Source organism: Mauremys mutica, chromosome 5 (genome assembly GCF_020497125.1).
Source record: "Mauremys mutica isolate MM-2020 ecotype Southern chromosome 5, ASM2049712v1, whole genome shotgun sequence".
Lineage (NCBI taxonomy): Eukaryota > Metazoa > Chordata > Testudines > Geoemydidae > Mauremys > Mauremys mutica.
The window spans coordinates 144442235-144459534 of NC_059076.1; the positions used below are offsets into that span (position 1 = coordinate 144442235).

Genomic DNA, 17300 nt, shown 5'->3' on the forward strand with positions numbered 1-17300 from the left:
GGGTGAGTGGGAGCCCTGTGGCAGCAGGTGTAGGCTGCTGAGTCCATTCCAGCAGGGGTGGCAGCTCCCCTCCCCCTCGCACTACTGGAGTGACCCTTTTTACAACTAGTAGCTAGGGAGTGATGTCCAGTCTGTGCCCCCACCCAGCTGGGCCTCTGCTGAAGGGCGGTGGGGGTGTGCACTCCCTAGAAGTGGTTATAAGCCCCCCCACCCTGGGGGCAGAGGGGGCTGTATGCCCAGCCCCTCTCTCTCCCCACATCGGGCACCCAGTGTCTGCCCTGGGCTCCACCACAGGGTCAGGTGCAGGGAGAGCTGAGAGCAAACAGCCCCGCTCCTGACAGGAACCCCCACCGCAAGAGCTGTGGCCCGCAGGCTGCTTTATTGTGCGTGACACAGACAGGCCTGTGCAGGGGGCTGCTCCCCCTTGAAGGCAATAAATTACCAGGCAGCTGGATTAGCAAGCAGGAGTGCGGGAGGAACAACAGCCTCTGCGGGGCCTAGTCAGCCAGGGCTGCCATCACAGCCTGGGTGAAGTCAATGGACGTGGCGTATCCACCCATGTCTCCCGTGCGCACCTGCAAAGAGAGGGGTGGGACCTGTTAGCATGGCACAGACAGGTACGTGCAGGAGCCCTCAGTGCATTCTGCACCATGCGCCGAGGCCAGGCCTTTCGAAACAGGAACTGCTGAGGGCTGGCCCCAGCCAGCTCCACCGGCTTTCCCCGATGCTAGGAGACGGCTGTTCCTCCAGCTGTTTAGACAAAGCCCCTTAGCCTGGCAGCATCCTGCCAGCTGCAGACCCACTCCCAGCAGCGCAGGGCTGGCCCAAGGCTACCCACTGGGGACAAGTCACCACCGCCCACTGCCAGAGAGCTTGGGGTGAGAATAAAGCGCCCTGTGGGGAAAGGGCCAGGCTCACTGCTGCAGCAGGACACTGCCTGCAGCGTGTTATTGACACTCTCAGAGAAAACGAAATGGGCAGGAGCCGCAAACACCTGTGAGACCAGCGCCATGAGCCCATCAGCCCGAGCACGAATCGAAACATGAGCAGAGACACACGATTAAGCTGGGCACATGCAGGTAAACCCAGCTCCTGCCTCCCCCACACGCTATGGAAACCAGGCTCCCCCCAGGCAAGTGTTTACAAACGCCTGCTCTCAGAGTGCCATGCTAATCCCTGCCCCGTGTTCTGCCCACCTCGTGCAGCCTTCCTCCCTGCCCTGGCACACAGACCCCCCCCCCCCCACTGTGCCCAGCAGCCACCGTCTCTCCGTTCCCCTCACATGCCCAGGCTCAGCCTCTAACACTCGCCCAACCTGCCCTCAAGCATTTAAACCCCACCAACCTCGTGGGGAACAGCGGCTCTGGAGCGCTACAGCCAGGAGCAAAGAACAGTCACATACTCGTGAGCTGCATCTGCCAAGCCTCATCGCAGAGCAAGGACAGGGTCATGCCTCACTGTGGGGGCACGGGAGCGTCCCAGCGACAAGGGGTAGGGAGAGACTTGGCCAAGTGACTTAGCTAGAGAAAGCCTAGCTCCAGCTTTGCTGACACCCTGGCTACACATGCGCTGCTGCAGCACTTCACAGTAGATACGCCCTGTGCCCACGCAGGGGGTGGGGGTGGGGTCTCCTGGCAGCCTTGGGACACCACCGCCCCACCAGGCGGTAGTTGGGCGAATTCTCCTGGGGAGCTAGCGCTGTCTACAGCCAGGCTTAGGTCAGTGTAACGGCCTCATGTGGGGAGCGTGGATGTCACACGTCCCTGAGCTGTGTCGTCACACCCACCACCCCAGACCGGGATGATGGGGAGCCCCCAATAAGGGGCAGGGAGGTGATGTACCCCCAGAGAGACGAATGGGATGGGCTGAAGGGGACAGTTGAGGCTCAGCACTAGGAGTAACTCTTCCTGCCTGTGGGCGTGCGAAGACACACATGCCGCATTGCTGGAGACTGGAAACCACGCTGGGCAGAAACCCACCGGGCCTGGGCAGGAGGGTGGGCAGGCCTAGGGGTGTGCCAGTGTCTGCCCACTCACTGAGCGCTTACCTCACCCAGCTCTGGGCACCAGCTTCCCGGCTGAGCTGCGCCCTGAGGGTAACTGTAACAAGGCCAGTTACGATCAGTTTGAGCTATTCAGCAATTCCCCCCACCGTGTCCCGGACTCCGACTGCGCTGCCCCCGCTCGGGGGTAGGGGAAACGCACCGGCTTCGCAGGCTGCCTGACCTCCACTATCATCGGGCTAAAGAACGTAACCGAGCCGTGGGGGGAGCCCAGCCGCTAGTCTGAGGCAGGCAGTGTGTGTGCAGCCAACACCCCCTGCTCTGACTGACAGGAGCCCTCGTCCCCCCAAGTCTGAACAGGCTCATCTTGCCCCACACTGGGCAAAGCTGCTGTGTGGGCAGCAGGCCTGGAGCACAGGACACCTGGGTCCCTCTGGCTGATGCAGCAGGCTCCTTTACCTAGGGCAGACCAGGGCTGGGGGGTGTTCTCCTGCTCCTGCCTCCTCACTGCTGATGCCATCTGCTGTCCACCCAGCTCTGCCCTCTCAGCCTTCCTCTACCATTCCCACCCCCGCTCTCACTCACTGCCAGGCCCTTCTCTCCAGCCTCCACCTCGACCCACGCAGAGTGCTGCTGGGGCTCATTTTCCTAGGCTGCGGTACACCTCCCCTGGCACATCAAGGCCTTTCTCAGCCTGTCCCCAGCCGACCTATCAGCTCCTCTCACCAATCAGCCCATGAGCTGAGCCTCCATCACCCCATGCTACCTGCTGTCTCTTCTGCTGCCCTCCCCCTTAGGTCCCCGTAAACAGCCACAAAACCACCCCATCCTCCTCCACCTCTCTCCTTCAGCGGGACACCAGCAGCAGAACTCCCTTGCCGCTGGTTAGGCTGCTGGGGCGCTGATACCACGGCCTAGCCCTACTCTCTCATTGGCTCCTTGCATTCCCCACCTGCCTGGTCTTAAATGCACAGGAACCATCTTTTGGTTCTGGGTACAGCATCAGGCAGGCTGGGGCTCTGGTCTGTAACCAGGGTCCTAGGCGCGTGTTCGACCCCTGCACACACATCGCACACTTGCTAAATGGCAGGCACAGAACTCCAGGGATGGAGCGTACCAGGCTCTCCTGCTCCCAAGGCACCCGACTCCCCCAGGCTCTCAGCAGGAATCACTACATCTAGCAGAGGTATTGGGCCAATCCCTATGACCCACGGAGAGACCCAGGCATACTCCACCCTCGGCCAGCTCCCTGAGGCAATGCTTTCACTTCCACAGCTCCAGCCACCAGGAAAAAAGCACCACTGAGGAGCTGCCCTCCTGCTGGGGCCAACTCCCTCCCTCCCTCAGGGCTCAGCACAGCTGGGTTCTCACTCTGGAGCAATCTGGCTCCTGCTCTGGCCTACCAGGGCAGGGCTGAGGGAGGAGGGTGCCTCTTGCCAGGCCCAGTAACATGCTGGGGAGAGCCCCGCGTGCAGGGCTGGAACTAGAACTCATGGAGACATGCAGCACCTGAGAAGAGGCAGGAAGGGAGGGGCGAGTTTGACAATTTATTCATGAGTATTACTACAAAGCCCCCAATAAATACATCCTGCATTTCCTGACGGGAGCTCCCGGCCTGCATGGCAGCGGCCCAGCACCGCATAGGGGCCGGAGAGAGGTGTATGCCTGGCACAGCCCCACCTGCCTAATCCATCACCTACAAGCTACCTGCAGCCTTGCTGTTAGGGTCCTTTGGGTCTCCCACCACAGCCAGACCCCACCCCGGCCCAGCTGGAATTCTACCCAGGGAAGAAGTCTTGGTCCCTTACCCCTTCAGAGCCAGACTTCCCGGTTAGGATCAGTGTTTCAGCAGCTCCCCCTAGTGCACGTGCACTCGTGGGTGTGTTTTCTGAGCACGACTGCCTACACGGGGAGGTGCTGGCATCCGTCAATGACACCAGTGCACACCATGCATGCAAAGCAGCAAGCGCATCATTCACGCCACATTTTAAACATGCGACCCAGGAAGCGCCTCCCTTCTGACATGCATGCAGCCATGCACGGCCTGGCCTCTTCTTCCTTAGAGGCCTGGCTCGAGCAGCTGTTCTGCTCTCTCGGGGAATGCGACAAGTCACTGCAGGGCCCCGCGCTCTTCATAACCCCCCTGCCTCTCCCAGGTGCGCCCCACAGCTTAGCCCTATCTGAATGCAAAGGGACAGGCTGCCCAGCACACGCTGTGTTTCAGTGAACGACGCTGGGCAGCAGGGTGCATGACAGGCAGGACGATGCTGCAGTAATGGGGACTGCACTCTGCTCTGAAGCACACCAGACAGGGGCACATGAACCGACCTAGAGCACTGCCCAGCAGCCAGCCTGAGGAAGGGCCTGAGCTTCGTCAGGGAGGCTGGTTGGCAGGACAGCAGCCTAGAGGTAGACAGGCCGCAAGGATGGTCTGCGTCAGCTGGGAAGATCGTCTCCTGGAGTGCCAGCCTGCCGGTGGGGTGCCATTCTGATCCGGGAGCAGCGGGCCAGGCCTGCTGCCCTCTAGCTCTGCTCAGTGCCTAAGACTTCTGTCCGAGGCCACCGCTGAATTTTATTGCTAACAGAGTGGGGAAAGCATCTTGCCTTGGGAGGGGGATGAAGTTAGGAGGACACAGGGAGTTAAAAGCTTCCCCCCCCCCCCACACACACACGCGGAAAGACTGAAATTTCCTCCTTTCCACTGTTCAGATTAACGGGGATGAAATTCTGCTTCACTCCAAGCCAATAGTAGACTTCCTTTGTCACTTTGTGGACAGGGGTCTCCACCCCGGGTGGTCCCAAGCTACGGCTAAGCCCCTCTGGAGTAGGCAGATGCTCCTGCAGCAGCAATCAGGGACGAGACGAGACCACGTGGACGTAACAGGCCCCGTAAGCCACACTGCAGGGGGCCTTAGCTACAGCAGCAGTGGAATATTTAGGCTTCGTCCTCTCTCAGCTGCAAAGCACGGTACAAACGTGAGCTAGCTGACCCTGAACTCCCGTGCAATGCAGCGAGGTGAGCGCTGTCCCTACTGCACAGAGAGGGAAGCTGAGCGATGTGAACTGGCTCGTCCCAGGCTGAACAATGAACCAGTGGGAGAGCCAGGATCAGATCCCAGGCACTCAGACCACGTTTCTTTGTGGTGACCATCTGACCATGATTGAGGCTGGTAACAGATAACTGGGCTGAGGGAGAGGCGAGTCCCTTCCCTCTTTGGGTTGCGGTTTCAGGCGGGCTGGCTCCAGCAGCCCAAGAGTGGGTGACATGATTCAGGTTCTCCCCTAGGGGTGGGAGCAGGGCGAGAAAGGTCCGTTTGGTTTGTACACTAGAAATGGGTGCTGGAGAACAGAGTGAAGTCCAAGGAACTCCCACACTCAGGTGGGGACCTAGACACTATAGTGTGGGTGCAGGTTGTCAGTCACAGACTTGATGAAGTCCGAGGTGGTGGAGTAACCGCCCATGTCCCGTGTCCGAACCTAAAAATCCAACACAGGGAGGGGGAGAAACAAAAAGGGAGAAATGTGGATGTGAACCCAGGGAAATGAACACAAGGTGGGACAGGAAACATGGTGACAGCAAAGCAGCTTCCCCCAGCTCCTGATCCTCCTTCTGAAAACCTCCTGCACTCCCCCCACAGCCCTGCTGCAAACTGGAATAGACACTAAAGCACACCAAGCCCCCCACAGCCAGCAGGGACTGGCCTCAGGTGTGAGGACGAGCAGGGAGCGAGACGCTAAACACAGCAACCTCTACAAACTGCGTCCCGTTCTACAAACACGGACAGCTCAGACGAGCTGGCCGGCCTGGCTCAGTGGAAGCTTTGATAACCTGGCCATGGAGATGGTGAGACAGTGACCTCTGCCTGGGGATCTGATTTCTCCTGAGGAGAGTGAACTCTACCCGAGAACTCCTTGGGGAGGGGCCCAAGCATCTCCACCGCTGTCACAACAGGAACTCAGTCTGGTGCAGGTAACAACGACCCAGAGACGAGTGTGACAGGGCCTGCGAATCAGTCTCCTCTGGTGCAGTAAGGCCCCCGCTACGCAAGGCCAGTCCCGGGCTAAGGAATTCCCCTGCAGACTCAACCCAGTGCGCTGCTCCCGCCCTCCCCGGGGATGCGAGCCTGAGAGAAGTCCCAGCCAGCAGGCTCCAGAAAGGAAGCAGATACTCCGGGAGCTCTGGACCAGGACAGGCAAGAGATAAGGGCTCAGGGCTGCCCGGTACTCACTTTACCGACTTTAATCACCCTCTTCACCGCATCAGAGATCACGTTGGAGTGATATTCCAAGCTAGCAAAAAGAACCAACATTTCAGCTCCAGCCCTGTGTATGCCAGTGGAATTCGCCCCCGCCCCCCTGGCTTGCCCACCCAGAGGCCGGCATGCTCCCCCAACCCGCACACATGTAATGCAGCATGCGCACGCATCCGAGAACAAGCACCTACTTGAGATGCCGCAGCATGTTGGCGGCGGAGAGCAGCATGGCAGTGGGATTGGCAATGTTCCTGCCCACGGCCTGGGCAAAGGGGTGGCGGGCACCCTGCATGAAGAGAACCACAATCAGACCATGTTCTACACTGCTGCCATGGGGTGTGTGTGTGGTGGGGGGAAGGGGATGTCCAGCCCCATCCTGGGCGGGGCTCTCTGGATCTGCCGGCCCCGTGGCAGGAGACAGGGAAGACGACAGAAGCTAGGGTACAAAGCTGCTGTGTGACGGAGAGGGGATGGGCAAGGGAAGTCACCCAAGCGGAACACTGAAGCCGTGGCACAGCTGGGTCCCTTACCATCTCAAACACCGCGTACTCGGCACTGTAACTCTCCCCGGGAACCACGCCGGCGCCTCCCACCAAGCCAGCAGCCAGGTTATCAATGATGTTTCCATACAGGTTTGGCATGACCAGGACATCGAACTGGTGGGGGTTCTGCACCAGCTAGGCAGAGGGGAACAGAAGTGGACGTGCATGAGACCATTCCCTCCCCTCTACAGATCAGCACGGGCTAGTGTACTCTGCAGCACTTCGGGGCCTTCAGGGCACACCAGTGCTGATGGGGTCACCCCAAGGGGCAGATCTCACCATGCCCTAGACTGGCCAACAAGGGGCCCAAGCAATGACGTTCACAGATTAGCACCTGGGCATTAACAGGTAAACCATCTTCTTGGGACGCACCCAGGTTCAGCAGCTGCACTGGGCCGAGAGGAGAACTGATGACAATGTAGCTGCCTCAAGAGTCCCCAGGACAGAAGCGAGATGGGTGGCTGCTCCCAGAGCCCCAGCAGCCGAGGACCAAGAGGCACTGGGAATATTACTGAAATAAAGCCACCCACCCATACATCCCACCGCGCCAGGGCTGAGATCCTATGCGCTCTCAGAAAGAAAATCAGAGAAACCTGACAAAATTGTCACTGAGAAGTACCAGCCTGGAAACCCTGGGTACCACCAAGCTTTCCTGGGGGGACTGATGGTGAAACAGAGAATGTACTCATCTGTCAGAATCGCTCCTGCAGGAAGCTGAATTCTGTAAGACGAGATTATCTGGAATGATTCCGACGGGCTGATTACCAGAGGTGCTGGGCACCTACAGCTCCTGACAGCCCTGAAAGGAAGGCGCTGCGTGTCCATGTGCATGACACAGGACATGATACATAGTGATGCGACAGCCCAGTTAACACTGTGTCCCTCACAAAGCAGGTCACAGACAGCATTCCAAGTGGCACCTGAGCTTGCTGGCTACCAAGCTAGGTTCTTTACCTGATTTGCTCAAGCAAATCATCAGCACCAGAGGGGTGCACTAGCGGACGGGACCTCACCTGCATACAGCAATTGTCAATTATCATGGTGTCAAATTTGATCTTGGGATACAATTCTGCCACCTCTTCACAGCATTGGAGGAAGAGCCCATCCCCCAGCTTCCTGAGAAAAAAGAGCGACAGACATTCATTTTAACAGACTCCACTCTGCCCCAGCATCCCCTGCAGGGAGAGCAGAGGCGTGACGATGGACTCAGCCGCCCAACAAGCTTTCTAACCATTCCTTTCAAAACGCTCACTGTCTAAACTGAACCCAGAACAGCTCAGAGACGGGCAGGTCCCGCTGCACCCCACTGACGTAGGTGCATGTATGATAGACAGAGGTGAAGTCAGTGGGAGTTCTGCCACTGAATTCAATGAGGCCAGAATTTCACCCAGAGAGCGAACAAGCATCTCACCCTCCCCATCAACACCCTGCAGACACACGGCCAGGCCCGACTGTCTCACACTGCTGGGCTCTCAGTTACTCCATGCTGTTGTTTTAAGCATGTGCAAAGAGCACTAATACCTGCCCCTGGAAATTTCCACTACATGCGTCCGAAGAAGTGGGTATTCACCCACGAAAGCTCATGCTCCAGAACGTCTGTTAGTCTATAAGGTGCCACAGGACTCTTTGCTGCTTTTACAGATCCAGACTAACACGGCTCCCCCTCTGATACTTAATACCAAGGAAGCGTCAACTCCGAATTGCACTGAAAGGCTCTTCCAGGAGACAAAGAGGGGACTTCAAAGACCTACACCCAGGGCACTGGGTGGCAGCTGCTGCGTATCCCGTAACTGCGTAGACACCCCTCTTTGATCCCTGTGCTACCAGACCCGTCTCATCACACTCACATGATGTTGGCTTTGTGCACTGCTGTGACCTTTGAACGCCCTTTCTTGGTGGCATAGTCAAAGGCGAATTTGGCAATGCGCTGCGACTTGTCCCGGGTGATGATCTTCAGGCACTCAATGACTCCCTTCACGCTCTGAACATTGACGGAAACAAATTAGCGGCTCTGGCTGTGCTCGACCAGGTCCCACACATCCCCGTGCTCTGCCACAGCTGGCAGCGCACACCTAACGAGGAGATCCCACTCAGCCCCGCCAGCCTGCATGGCATTGGGCTGCAGCTATCGCCCCTGGACTGACACTGGGCTCAGGCTCCAAGGGAAGCGGAGTTTAACTCCCCAAAGTAGAGGAAGAGACATAGTGCATCCCCTCGAGCAAACACGTGACACCATAGGGAGAGGCCCCCAGGGGACTCAAGACAGCCCATCTCCTCAAGCATCACTGCGGAATTGGCCCCGAAAGTCATTTCTCCAGGGCTCTGACCAGACTAGTATGCCCCCCAAAGCACCACTTCTCCTTGGGAGACCATTCTCCAGCCAAACGCTGGCAGGAAGCTTCTCCCAGTCCCTGGCCTTCTTCCTTTCCTTGGAGTCACGCCACCACGCCTGGTTACAGCTCCTGACCCCACACTGATCCCGCTTTCTTCTTGGGCTTTACACGCTTCCAGTCCTCGTAGATAGTTCTAGTTCCTCTTCACCCCCTTGGCTGTCACACCGTCTAGTTACAAGCATCTTCTCCTCTTCAGCCTGTCCCTCCGATCACCCACATCACCCAGGATGGCTCTTCCCATATCCCCACGCTCCTTGCGCCACCACTCGAGAAGGGTGTGAGCCAAACTGTGAGGACGAGGCCACAAGGGCAGCCACACTCACCAAGGTCTAATGCAGGGAAGTACTAGATAGAAGGCCCGGAACTGGCCTCCCCATATGGCACAGAAAGGGATGGGGTGCAGGACAGAGGCTTCCCTACCTCATGTTCCAGAGAGCTGTACTCTCCCTCCGTCTGCTCCCGGATGATCACAAGATCCAAGTTGTTGTGTCGTGTTTTAAAACCAGGTAAACTGTTCACATGGACAACATTGGCGAACAGGTCTAACTTGCGCCTGTGAGGGGAACATCAGGATCAGGAGAGTTCTTCCCACCTCCAGGCCAGCAATAAACCCCGTGTGATGGTACAGACCCGTCTTGATCTGAATTTTAAAGAGAGACTCTTCCATACAAGCCTAGCCCCCGTTGCTGGCCACTTGCTAACTCCATTTCCCTTCTCCAGTGAGGCCTCTTGGGCCCTCTGTGAGACGTGTCCATAAACCGTCATCCCAAACCCCACCTACCGACTTTTCCTGGAGGATCTCCAAGACACGGCAGGAAGCAGAGTCAACAGATCATGAGTAAGAAAAACAAAAAGTGTCTGGCCAGTGAAGGTTTTGCTGATGCCTTTTTGTGCTCTGATAACCCATGAGCTTCACCCCTGCCCTGGGCTTAGTGCCTAAATGCCATTAATAAATGAGGTGTCCAGAACACCCTGAATAGCTCATTTGCGGTAGGAGATTTCTTACTGACTTCTGTTGACGTGCAGGGGCTTTGAACGTGCAAGACAGAAACATACCTGAGCCTCATGTCATAGGAAGCCAGTTCTCCTTTGTACTCCATGGGAGTGTGGATCTTTCCTATGATGACAGAAACGTCAGCAGAACTAGTAGAAAGCACATGTACAAAATCAACTACCAGCTACTAGTACAAAATCAACCCCACAGCATGGGACATGCGGGGATGAAAGGGGATTTTGTTTCTACCTTTGCGTAAGGAGCTTACAGTGCTGCACATGTGTAGAGCTCACTGGGGACCAGCCCCTTGGTACCTCTGGGCCGCATATTATGTGAGCCAGTCTCACAGTAGAATCTGAACTTATGCCCGGTCAGGATAACATAAGAACAGCCAGACTAGGTCAGACCAAAGGTCCATCCAGCCCAGTATCCTGTCCGCTGACAGTGGCCAGCACCAGGTGCCCCAGAAGGAATGAACAGAACAGGGAAACATCCAGTGATCCATCCCGTCACCCATTCCCAGCTTCTGGCAAACAGAGACTAGGGACACCTGCCCATCCTGGCTAATAGCCATTAATGGACCTATCCTCCATGAATTTATCTAGTTCTTTTTTGAACCCTGTTATACTCTTGGCCTTCACAACATCCTCTGACAAGGAGTTTCACGGGCTATTTAGAAGCTGAATCTATTTAATTTACTGAAGACAAGATTAAGAGGCAAATTTAATAATTTTTAATATTTTTTTTTGATTGATCTCCGTCTATAAGTACTTATACGTGGAGAAGACATCAGATACTAGCGGGCTCTTTATCTAGCAAACAAAGGTAGAACAAGATCTAATGCCTGGAAGTTGGAACTAAACAAATTCAAGCCGGAAATAAGATGCAATTTTTTAGCAGTCAGAGTAATTACCCTTTGGAACAGCTCACCAACGGATGTGGTAAATCCTCCATCTTTACATAGAGATTGGCTCTCATTCTAAAAGGGTGTTTAAAGCTGAGCCCTAAGGTGCTCTATGTAAGAATCACTGGGTGAAGGTTTTTGCCCAGCATCATGAATGAGCCAACCTAAATCATCATAATGGTCCCGTCGGGTCTTAAAATCTAGGGCTCTAGGATGACGCTAGGAGTGCTGGCTGGAGAAGACAAGACTACCCAGACCACTACAACTACTACCCAGCTATGGCAACTTCTGGGAAGACGACTGAAATCCCCTGGCACTTTTTAAAGACTCTGGCACAATTCCGGTGTCCTGACGGAAACTCCCTCAGCCATCAGCAGGTTCTAACATTCCAAGCTGCAGTGCCCTTGTATTAGATCTGTAAGCCAGCGTGGCCTCCAGATTGTACAGAAGATACTGTGTAAGAAAGTGGTCCTGAACTGTATGAGCTACTGCTAAGTGCATTATGGCTGCTGAGTCTGCTTTATACAGACCTTGCACTACCACCGCCGAGCTGGCATTGAGCAAAGTGCGCTGGGATCCCTGGTGTATGAAACATCAGAGCAGAGAAAGCTAAAAGCTCTTCTGCTCTTTCCCATCTTGACACGTGACAGCAGTATGACCCCTCCTTGTGTGGGGAGGCGTAAGATTACCCTAGAAGCACCTCATCTTCCTGCACCAAATGTCACAAACCCTCAGTGCCCCCTTTTTATTACTAAACATGCCAAACACTTTCCATCCAAGGGTCAGAAAGGTCCTGAGACTCCCCAGCTGGTCAGAGAAGTACCAGTCTCATTTTACAGATGAGAAACTGAGGCACAGAAGTTAAGTGAGCCTCTCCAGGTCACAGAGCAACTCAGTGACAGAGCTGGAGATAGAAACCAGGAAAACTGGCACCAGGTTTCCTTCTCCAATTGTCAGCCCACAAGAAGCCCCGCAGTCTGAAAGCGTGGTCTGGAGGCTGGGGGAGATTCTGTAGCATGGAGTGGGCAAAGATCCGTGTACACCTGACAGATGCAGTCAGTGAGCTGCCACCATCCCATACCTATAATGGCCACTTTACTCTCCTTCATAGAGTCGACAACCTCATCCAGTTTTTCCTCTGATGCCATGTTCTGCACTTCGCTCAGGTGGTGCTCGTCAAACTCCACAGGGACGCCAGCAGCCTGCCCAGCACAGACACAGACATAAAGACGGGGCTTTGCTGGGTCAGAGTTCAGAGGTTGTTCATTACATCACTTTATATGTATTAGCCAAAATGAACTTGGTGACTTGGTGGATCAAAAGATTGGGATATGGAGCCTTTCACCATCAAGTCTCTGGTTCCTCTCTGAGCATAAGCTGAGGATGGTGTGTATTGGGAGGAGGAGGGGACTGGATGGTTTTAGGGATTAGGAATGGGATCAGAGCCTCTGATCTCTAGGTCACTTATTCAATCCAGCTCTAGATTCATAGTGAAATGCTGTTGTTTTTGAAACTATGTCTTTGTTTAAGAAGTTATAACAGGTTTACAAATCCTAGGCATGTAACTATAGGAGACAGAATCATCACACCACTGAACTTTGGTTTAGATAAACATTATACTGAAATACGAACAATGGGTCTCTGTAGCAGGGTGTTGCAGTGTTAGAGAGAGAGCATCTTGACACTACTCGGGACTTATCATTTTCAGTGATTTTATTCAATTGAGTGAATTCTCTGATTATGCATATTTAACAAACCAGTCATGTCTATCAAATATTAACATTCAAAAAAATTGAAGAGGTGTGCTGGTTTCTTAGAAAGTGAATGTATTCTGGGTATTTAATAAATGGTAACCAAATGCCAAAGTATCTATTTGTCCTCTGGCTAGTTTTCTGGGTACATAACTGGTGTATTAATTTTTCCATAACAACCACCTCCTATTTTTTTGAGCCATTCCTCTGGAGTTAGGTTACTGATCACCTCCCTTTGGAAAAAGAATCCAACAGCTACTATGAGAGATTAAGTCATTTCCTTTTGTGTCTCCAATCATGAAATATTTTAAATTATTTTTCCGAATGAAAGTTTCTGCCATCTGATGACTACTTGGGTCCCAGATCTCAGTCCAGTCTCTTAGTATAGTTCAAACGAAACTTTATAAAATTACCTCCATGTCAGGAGATTCATTTACAACAGTTGCCCCTGCCATGGTTAAAGGCATGTTTGTCTTGTAAAAAAGCCAGTGTCTCACTGCGTTTTAAATTTGTCCCCAAACTGTGCTACTCCCTTGGTCAGGGCAGGGCTGTAGGATGGATTGGGGGTATGGTTAAAACACAGTTAAGAGGGTTCCAAACATCTGAGCAACAGCAGGATTGTAACCCCTAACACAACTGGTGTAGATGACTCAAGCACCCAACATCAGACCCACCGCCACAGCAGGTACGAGATTTTGTCAGCAGTCACATCAGAGACACAAGGATTGACTGGGACACAGAAACTGAACTCATCTTCTCACTCTTCGAAATGGGCCCTTGTAGGTTAGGGTTGGTGCACCCTGGGGTATATGTGGGAAGCTTGGCATGGTTGCTACCCATGTTGAACCTGTTCTGGGGAGAACAGGGGACATCATCCTCGATTCTCAGTCTAGAACCCTACCTCAGCACTAAAGAGAAGAAGTGAGTTGAGCTTCAATTAACTTACAGAAAAGGGTTTAAGAACTAAAATGGCTTTATCCACCCACAACCATCTGGGAGCAAGGGGAATATAACAGTCCCGCCTGGATATGGCAAGAGTCACATACATAATGCAACTGCCTTGCAAGACAACTCCTGCCATTACGTCATTTCTCCATCTCCCCCTCAGTCTCAATGAGGAGTAAGTGGCTATTACCTTGAACACCTCTTTGACAGAATGCATGAGCTCCGGGCCAACCCCATCTCCAGGCAGCATGGTGACCTTGAACAGCCCTTCATGTTTCTCTGTCTGGAACAGGAAATAGAGAGGGGTTAATTCTCCTGCCACCATCCTACACAACATCACTCAACGAGAGTGGGACAGCGCATTCCCTATCTGCAATACTGCACCCACCTCTTCTGAGAGAGCAAGCCCAGTCAGAGGTGGCTTTCACGCTACTGCCAGAAACAGCAAGATGAGAATTGCCATTCTCAAAATGTTGGGGGTAATCAATGCCTTTACCTACTTCTCTAGATCTCACAGGTATGCTCAGGGACAAGCCCCTTGGTGGAGCTGGTACCAGGATTTGAGTCCTTACAACTTTCAAAGGGTGAATGGGAGGCGCTAAGACCCTCTCTGTTGGTCAATGTCTCTGGGAAACACCTGGCCTCTGATGCAGGAGAATACAGGAATCTTCCAGAAGAAACTGACCCAAGACTCTCTATAGCAACATTCAGTTCCTCCATGAAACTCTCTCTGATGGATTAAATCAGATAAGACCCAATGCGCAGGGCAAAGCTTGCTACTAGAAAGTAGCACAGAGGTTCAGAGGTTGCATGGTATTTGTTCCCTGTACCCAGGAGACAGCTTTACCTTTAATTTAAACCACAGGACATTGACCCATATACAAAATTAATGGGTATCTTTATATACAACAGTTCAGTTAATGTCAGTCAACAGGCATCACAAGTTAAAGAGTCAGAGAACAAGCACTTGAGATGGAGATTTTGCATAAACTTTTCCTCAGCCCACGATGGAGAAAGACAAAGACTACCAGGGCACCCATATTTAACACAGGAGACCATTAGTCCATCCACTTCTACACTGGCCAACACCTGATGCTTTAAAGGAAGATGAAAAATCTTACCGCACATGGCCACTGTTGTATATAGGGCAAAATATCCCTTCCTAATAACTGTAGTGATCAATTGAGATCCTGAAGCATGGGTTTTCATTACTTCATTTTAGCACAAACTTCTATAGAATGGTCTTAGTTACAAGCTTAGCCAGCCCTTTTAAAAATCTGACCTTAGTTTCAGACCTTGACCCTATGTGTCTATAAATTATTTAGCCATGTTCTGTATAAACAATTTCTTTTTAGTTGTTCTAGATTTACCTGTCATTAATATTCAATGACCCATGAGACAAAGTTAAAAAAAAAGGCACTAACCAACTTCCACAAGAAGTCATAAAATCCCATCCGTCAAGTCCCTATAGGTCTTCTCCTTCCTAGGCTAAACAGCCCTAGCTTTTGCAATCTCTCCCCATAGGTAAACTCCACCTCAGGACTCGTAATTATCCTCTCTGGACTTCTATACAAGCATTCAAAAGCCCAGGGCAAAGTTCCAAAAAGTCATGGGTTAAAAAAATAGGTCTTTTAACATTTAAATAATAATGTGGGGTTCTTTCTTTGCCTTCTGGATTTTGAGCATTTTGGGTTCACAATTTTAAGTTCTCTGGATCATGAGAGCTGCTAACATTTGACATCGGGTGCTGGGGCTTTAAGAAAAACACCAGGTATTATCAGAATCACAGTACAACCATGAGTTAGCAACACTAGGACCTTCACAATCACAGCTATATCCTCAAGATACAGTCACCAATGGCTACCCTTTCATTGCACAGAGCAGCCACTAAACGGTTCTTTCAGCCCCTGCCTCATCATTCTTCAGATGAGTCCACTTTATCCCACACAGTGTTTTCTGTATTACTTCCTGTGGCTCCTTAATGCATCCTCAGCACTTCATTTCTTCTGGTGTGGTCACTGCATCTTTGCTCCTTGAATAGAGAAAAATATCCATCTACCTGCTACACTCCCAATCTGACTTTGCTGGAGAAAGACTCAGACCCCTGAAAACAAATCCATGGAAGAGCCCACGCGTTAGCCGCTGAGAGATCAAACACCACATGCAGGATATGTGAGCACATCGCTCCATGAGTGACTGGGAGGCACTTAGCTACTAGGGTGATGAGCACGGAACAGGGCCCTAAATAGGATAAGAACAGAATAGCCAGGAACCAGACTTGGCAGCAGAGCCGTAGTGAATCTGATAAACCCTCCCAAGCAGTGCCTGGCCCGACCCTGCTCCCCTGAGATAGGGACTGTCTCTCCCCTGGCGCCTGCTCCCACAGCTTCCCCAGGAGAGCGGGGAAGGATGGGAGGCGCCATCTCCCCGAGCAGGTCTTTCACCTGGCTTCGTAGTGTCTGCTGGGGGGCGGCGGAGGCACTGAGGGTCCTCCAGGCCCCACGACCCTGGGCGCGCAGAAGAGCCTGCAAGGGAAGGAGACAGAAAATGAGAAACTTGCAGCCCCGGCCTCCCCTTCCCTCCTCCTACCACCCAGCCTCACTCCCCTGCCCACCCCGACCCCCGTCCCTGCCTGCCCGCCACCCTCCCCCTCAGCCCAACCCCGGCCTCCCCTGCACCCGACCCCAGCCTCACTCCCCCGTCCCCACCCTAGGCCCGGTCCCGGCCTCCCCTCAGCCCGACCCCAGTCCCCTGACCCCACCCACCACCCTCCCCCTCAGCCCAACCCCGGCCTCCCCTCCGCCCGCCACCCAGCCTCACTCCCCTGCCCACCCCTCCCCTCAGCCCGACCCCAGTCCCCTGACCCCACCCTCCCCCTCAGCTCGACCTCCCCCCTTCGTCCCCTCCCCTGCACCCGACCCCAGCCTCACTCCCCCGTCCCCACCCTAGGCCCGGTCCCGGCCTCCCCTCAGCCTGACCCCAGTCCCCTGACCCCACCCGCCACCCTCCCCCTCCCCCTCAGCCCGCCACCCAGCCTCACTCCCCCGTCCCCTCCCCTGGGCCGGGCCCAGCCCCGGCTTCCCTCCCTCCCAGGCCCGACCCCGGCCTCACTCCCCCGCCCCAGGCCCGGACGACACGACACGACACGACCCCCGCCTCAGGAGGAGCCCGAGCCCGAGCCCAGGCCCAGGCCCAGGCCCGTCCCGCCGGCCCCCGCGCGGGTCTCACCCCGGCAACTGCCCGGACGCCGCTGATCGCCGCCATCTTGCAATCCCACAAGGCCGAGCAGCTCCGGAAATGACGACAGCACCGCCCGAGCGCAGATACGTCACTTCCGATTGATGCCTCTGCGGAGGCGGTAGCGCCGGAGGGGCGGGGCTGCAAGGGGGAGGAGCCCGGGTCCGCCCCCCCTCCCCCGCGGGCTGGGCTCCCTGCAGGGGGGGTCGCTGGCTAAGTGCTTGTGCCCCCTCTGTGCCCCCCCCCCGCCAGTTTGTGACCCCGGGCCCGGCGGGGGGT

The 17300-nt window shown here is 54.3% G+C and overlaps 1 protein-coding gene across 2 annotated transcripts; it reads right to left on the reverse strand.

Annotated features, from left to right (window-relative positions):
- Window positions 1-360: 360 nt before the first annotated feature.
- LOC123370865 (isocitrate dehydrogenase [NAD] subunit beta, mitochondrial) lies at window positions 361-17138 on the reverse strand. 2 transcript variants are annotated; one of them, XM_045017719.1, is made up of 12 exons: window positions 17013-17138; window positions 16229-16309; window positions 13975-14067; window positions 12170-12290; window positions 10247-10307; window positions 9611-9743; window positions 8645-8778; window positions 7811-7913; window positions 6786-6932; window positions 6447-6541; window positions 6232-6292; window positions 361-575 (listed from the first exon to the last, which is right to left on the reverse strand). In XM_045017719.1, the coding sequence occupies exons 1-12, from the start codon at window positions 17046-17048 to the stop codon at window positions 498-500; spliced, it is 1143 nt and encodes a 380-aa protein (XP_044873654.1). In that variant the 5' UTR covers window positions 17049-17138; the 3' UTR covers window positions 361-497. The 2 variants fall into 2 exon arrangements, with proteins under 2 accessions (XP_044873654.1, XP_044873653.1); XM_045017718.1 differs by lacking the exon at window positions 361-575 and adding an exon at window positions 1245-5479.
- Window positions 17139-17300: the final 162 nt, after the last annotated feature.

Bases quoted from the DNA above. Each gene is read 5' to 3' on its own strand.
- LOC123370865 (XM_045017718.1), bottom strand. From the start codon at position 17,048: ATGGCGGCGATCAGCGGCGTCCGGGCAGTTGCCGGG. The intron at 9,744-10,246 runs GTATGTTTCTGT...TTCCCCTCACAG, and splicing joins TCCTATGACATGAGGCTCAG to GCGCAAGTTAGACCTGTTCG. The intron at 6,293-6,446 runs GTAGGTGCTTGT...TCTTTTTGCTAG, and splicing joins AACATGCTGCGGCATCTCAA to CTTGGAATATCACTCCAACG.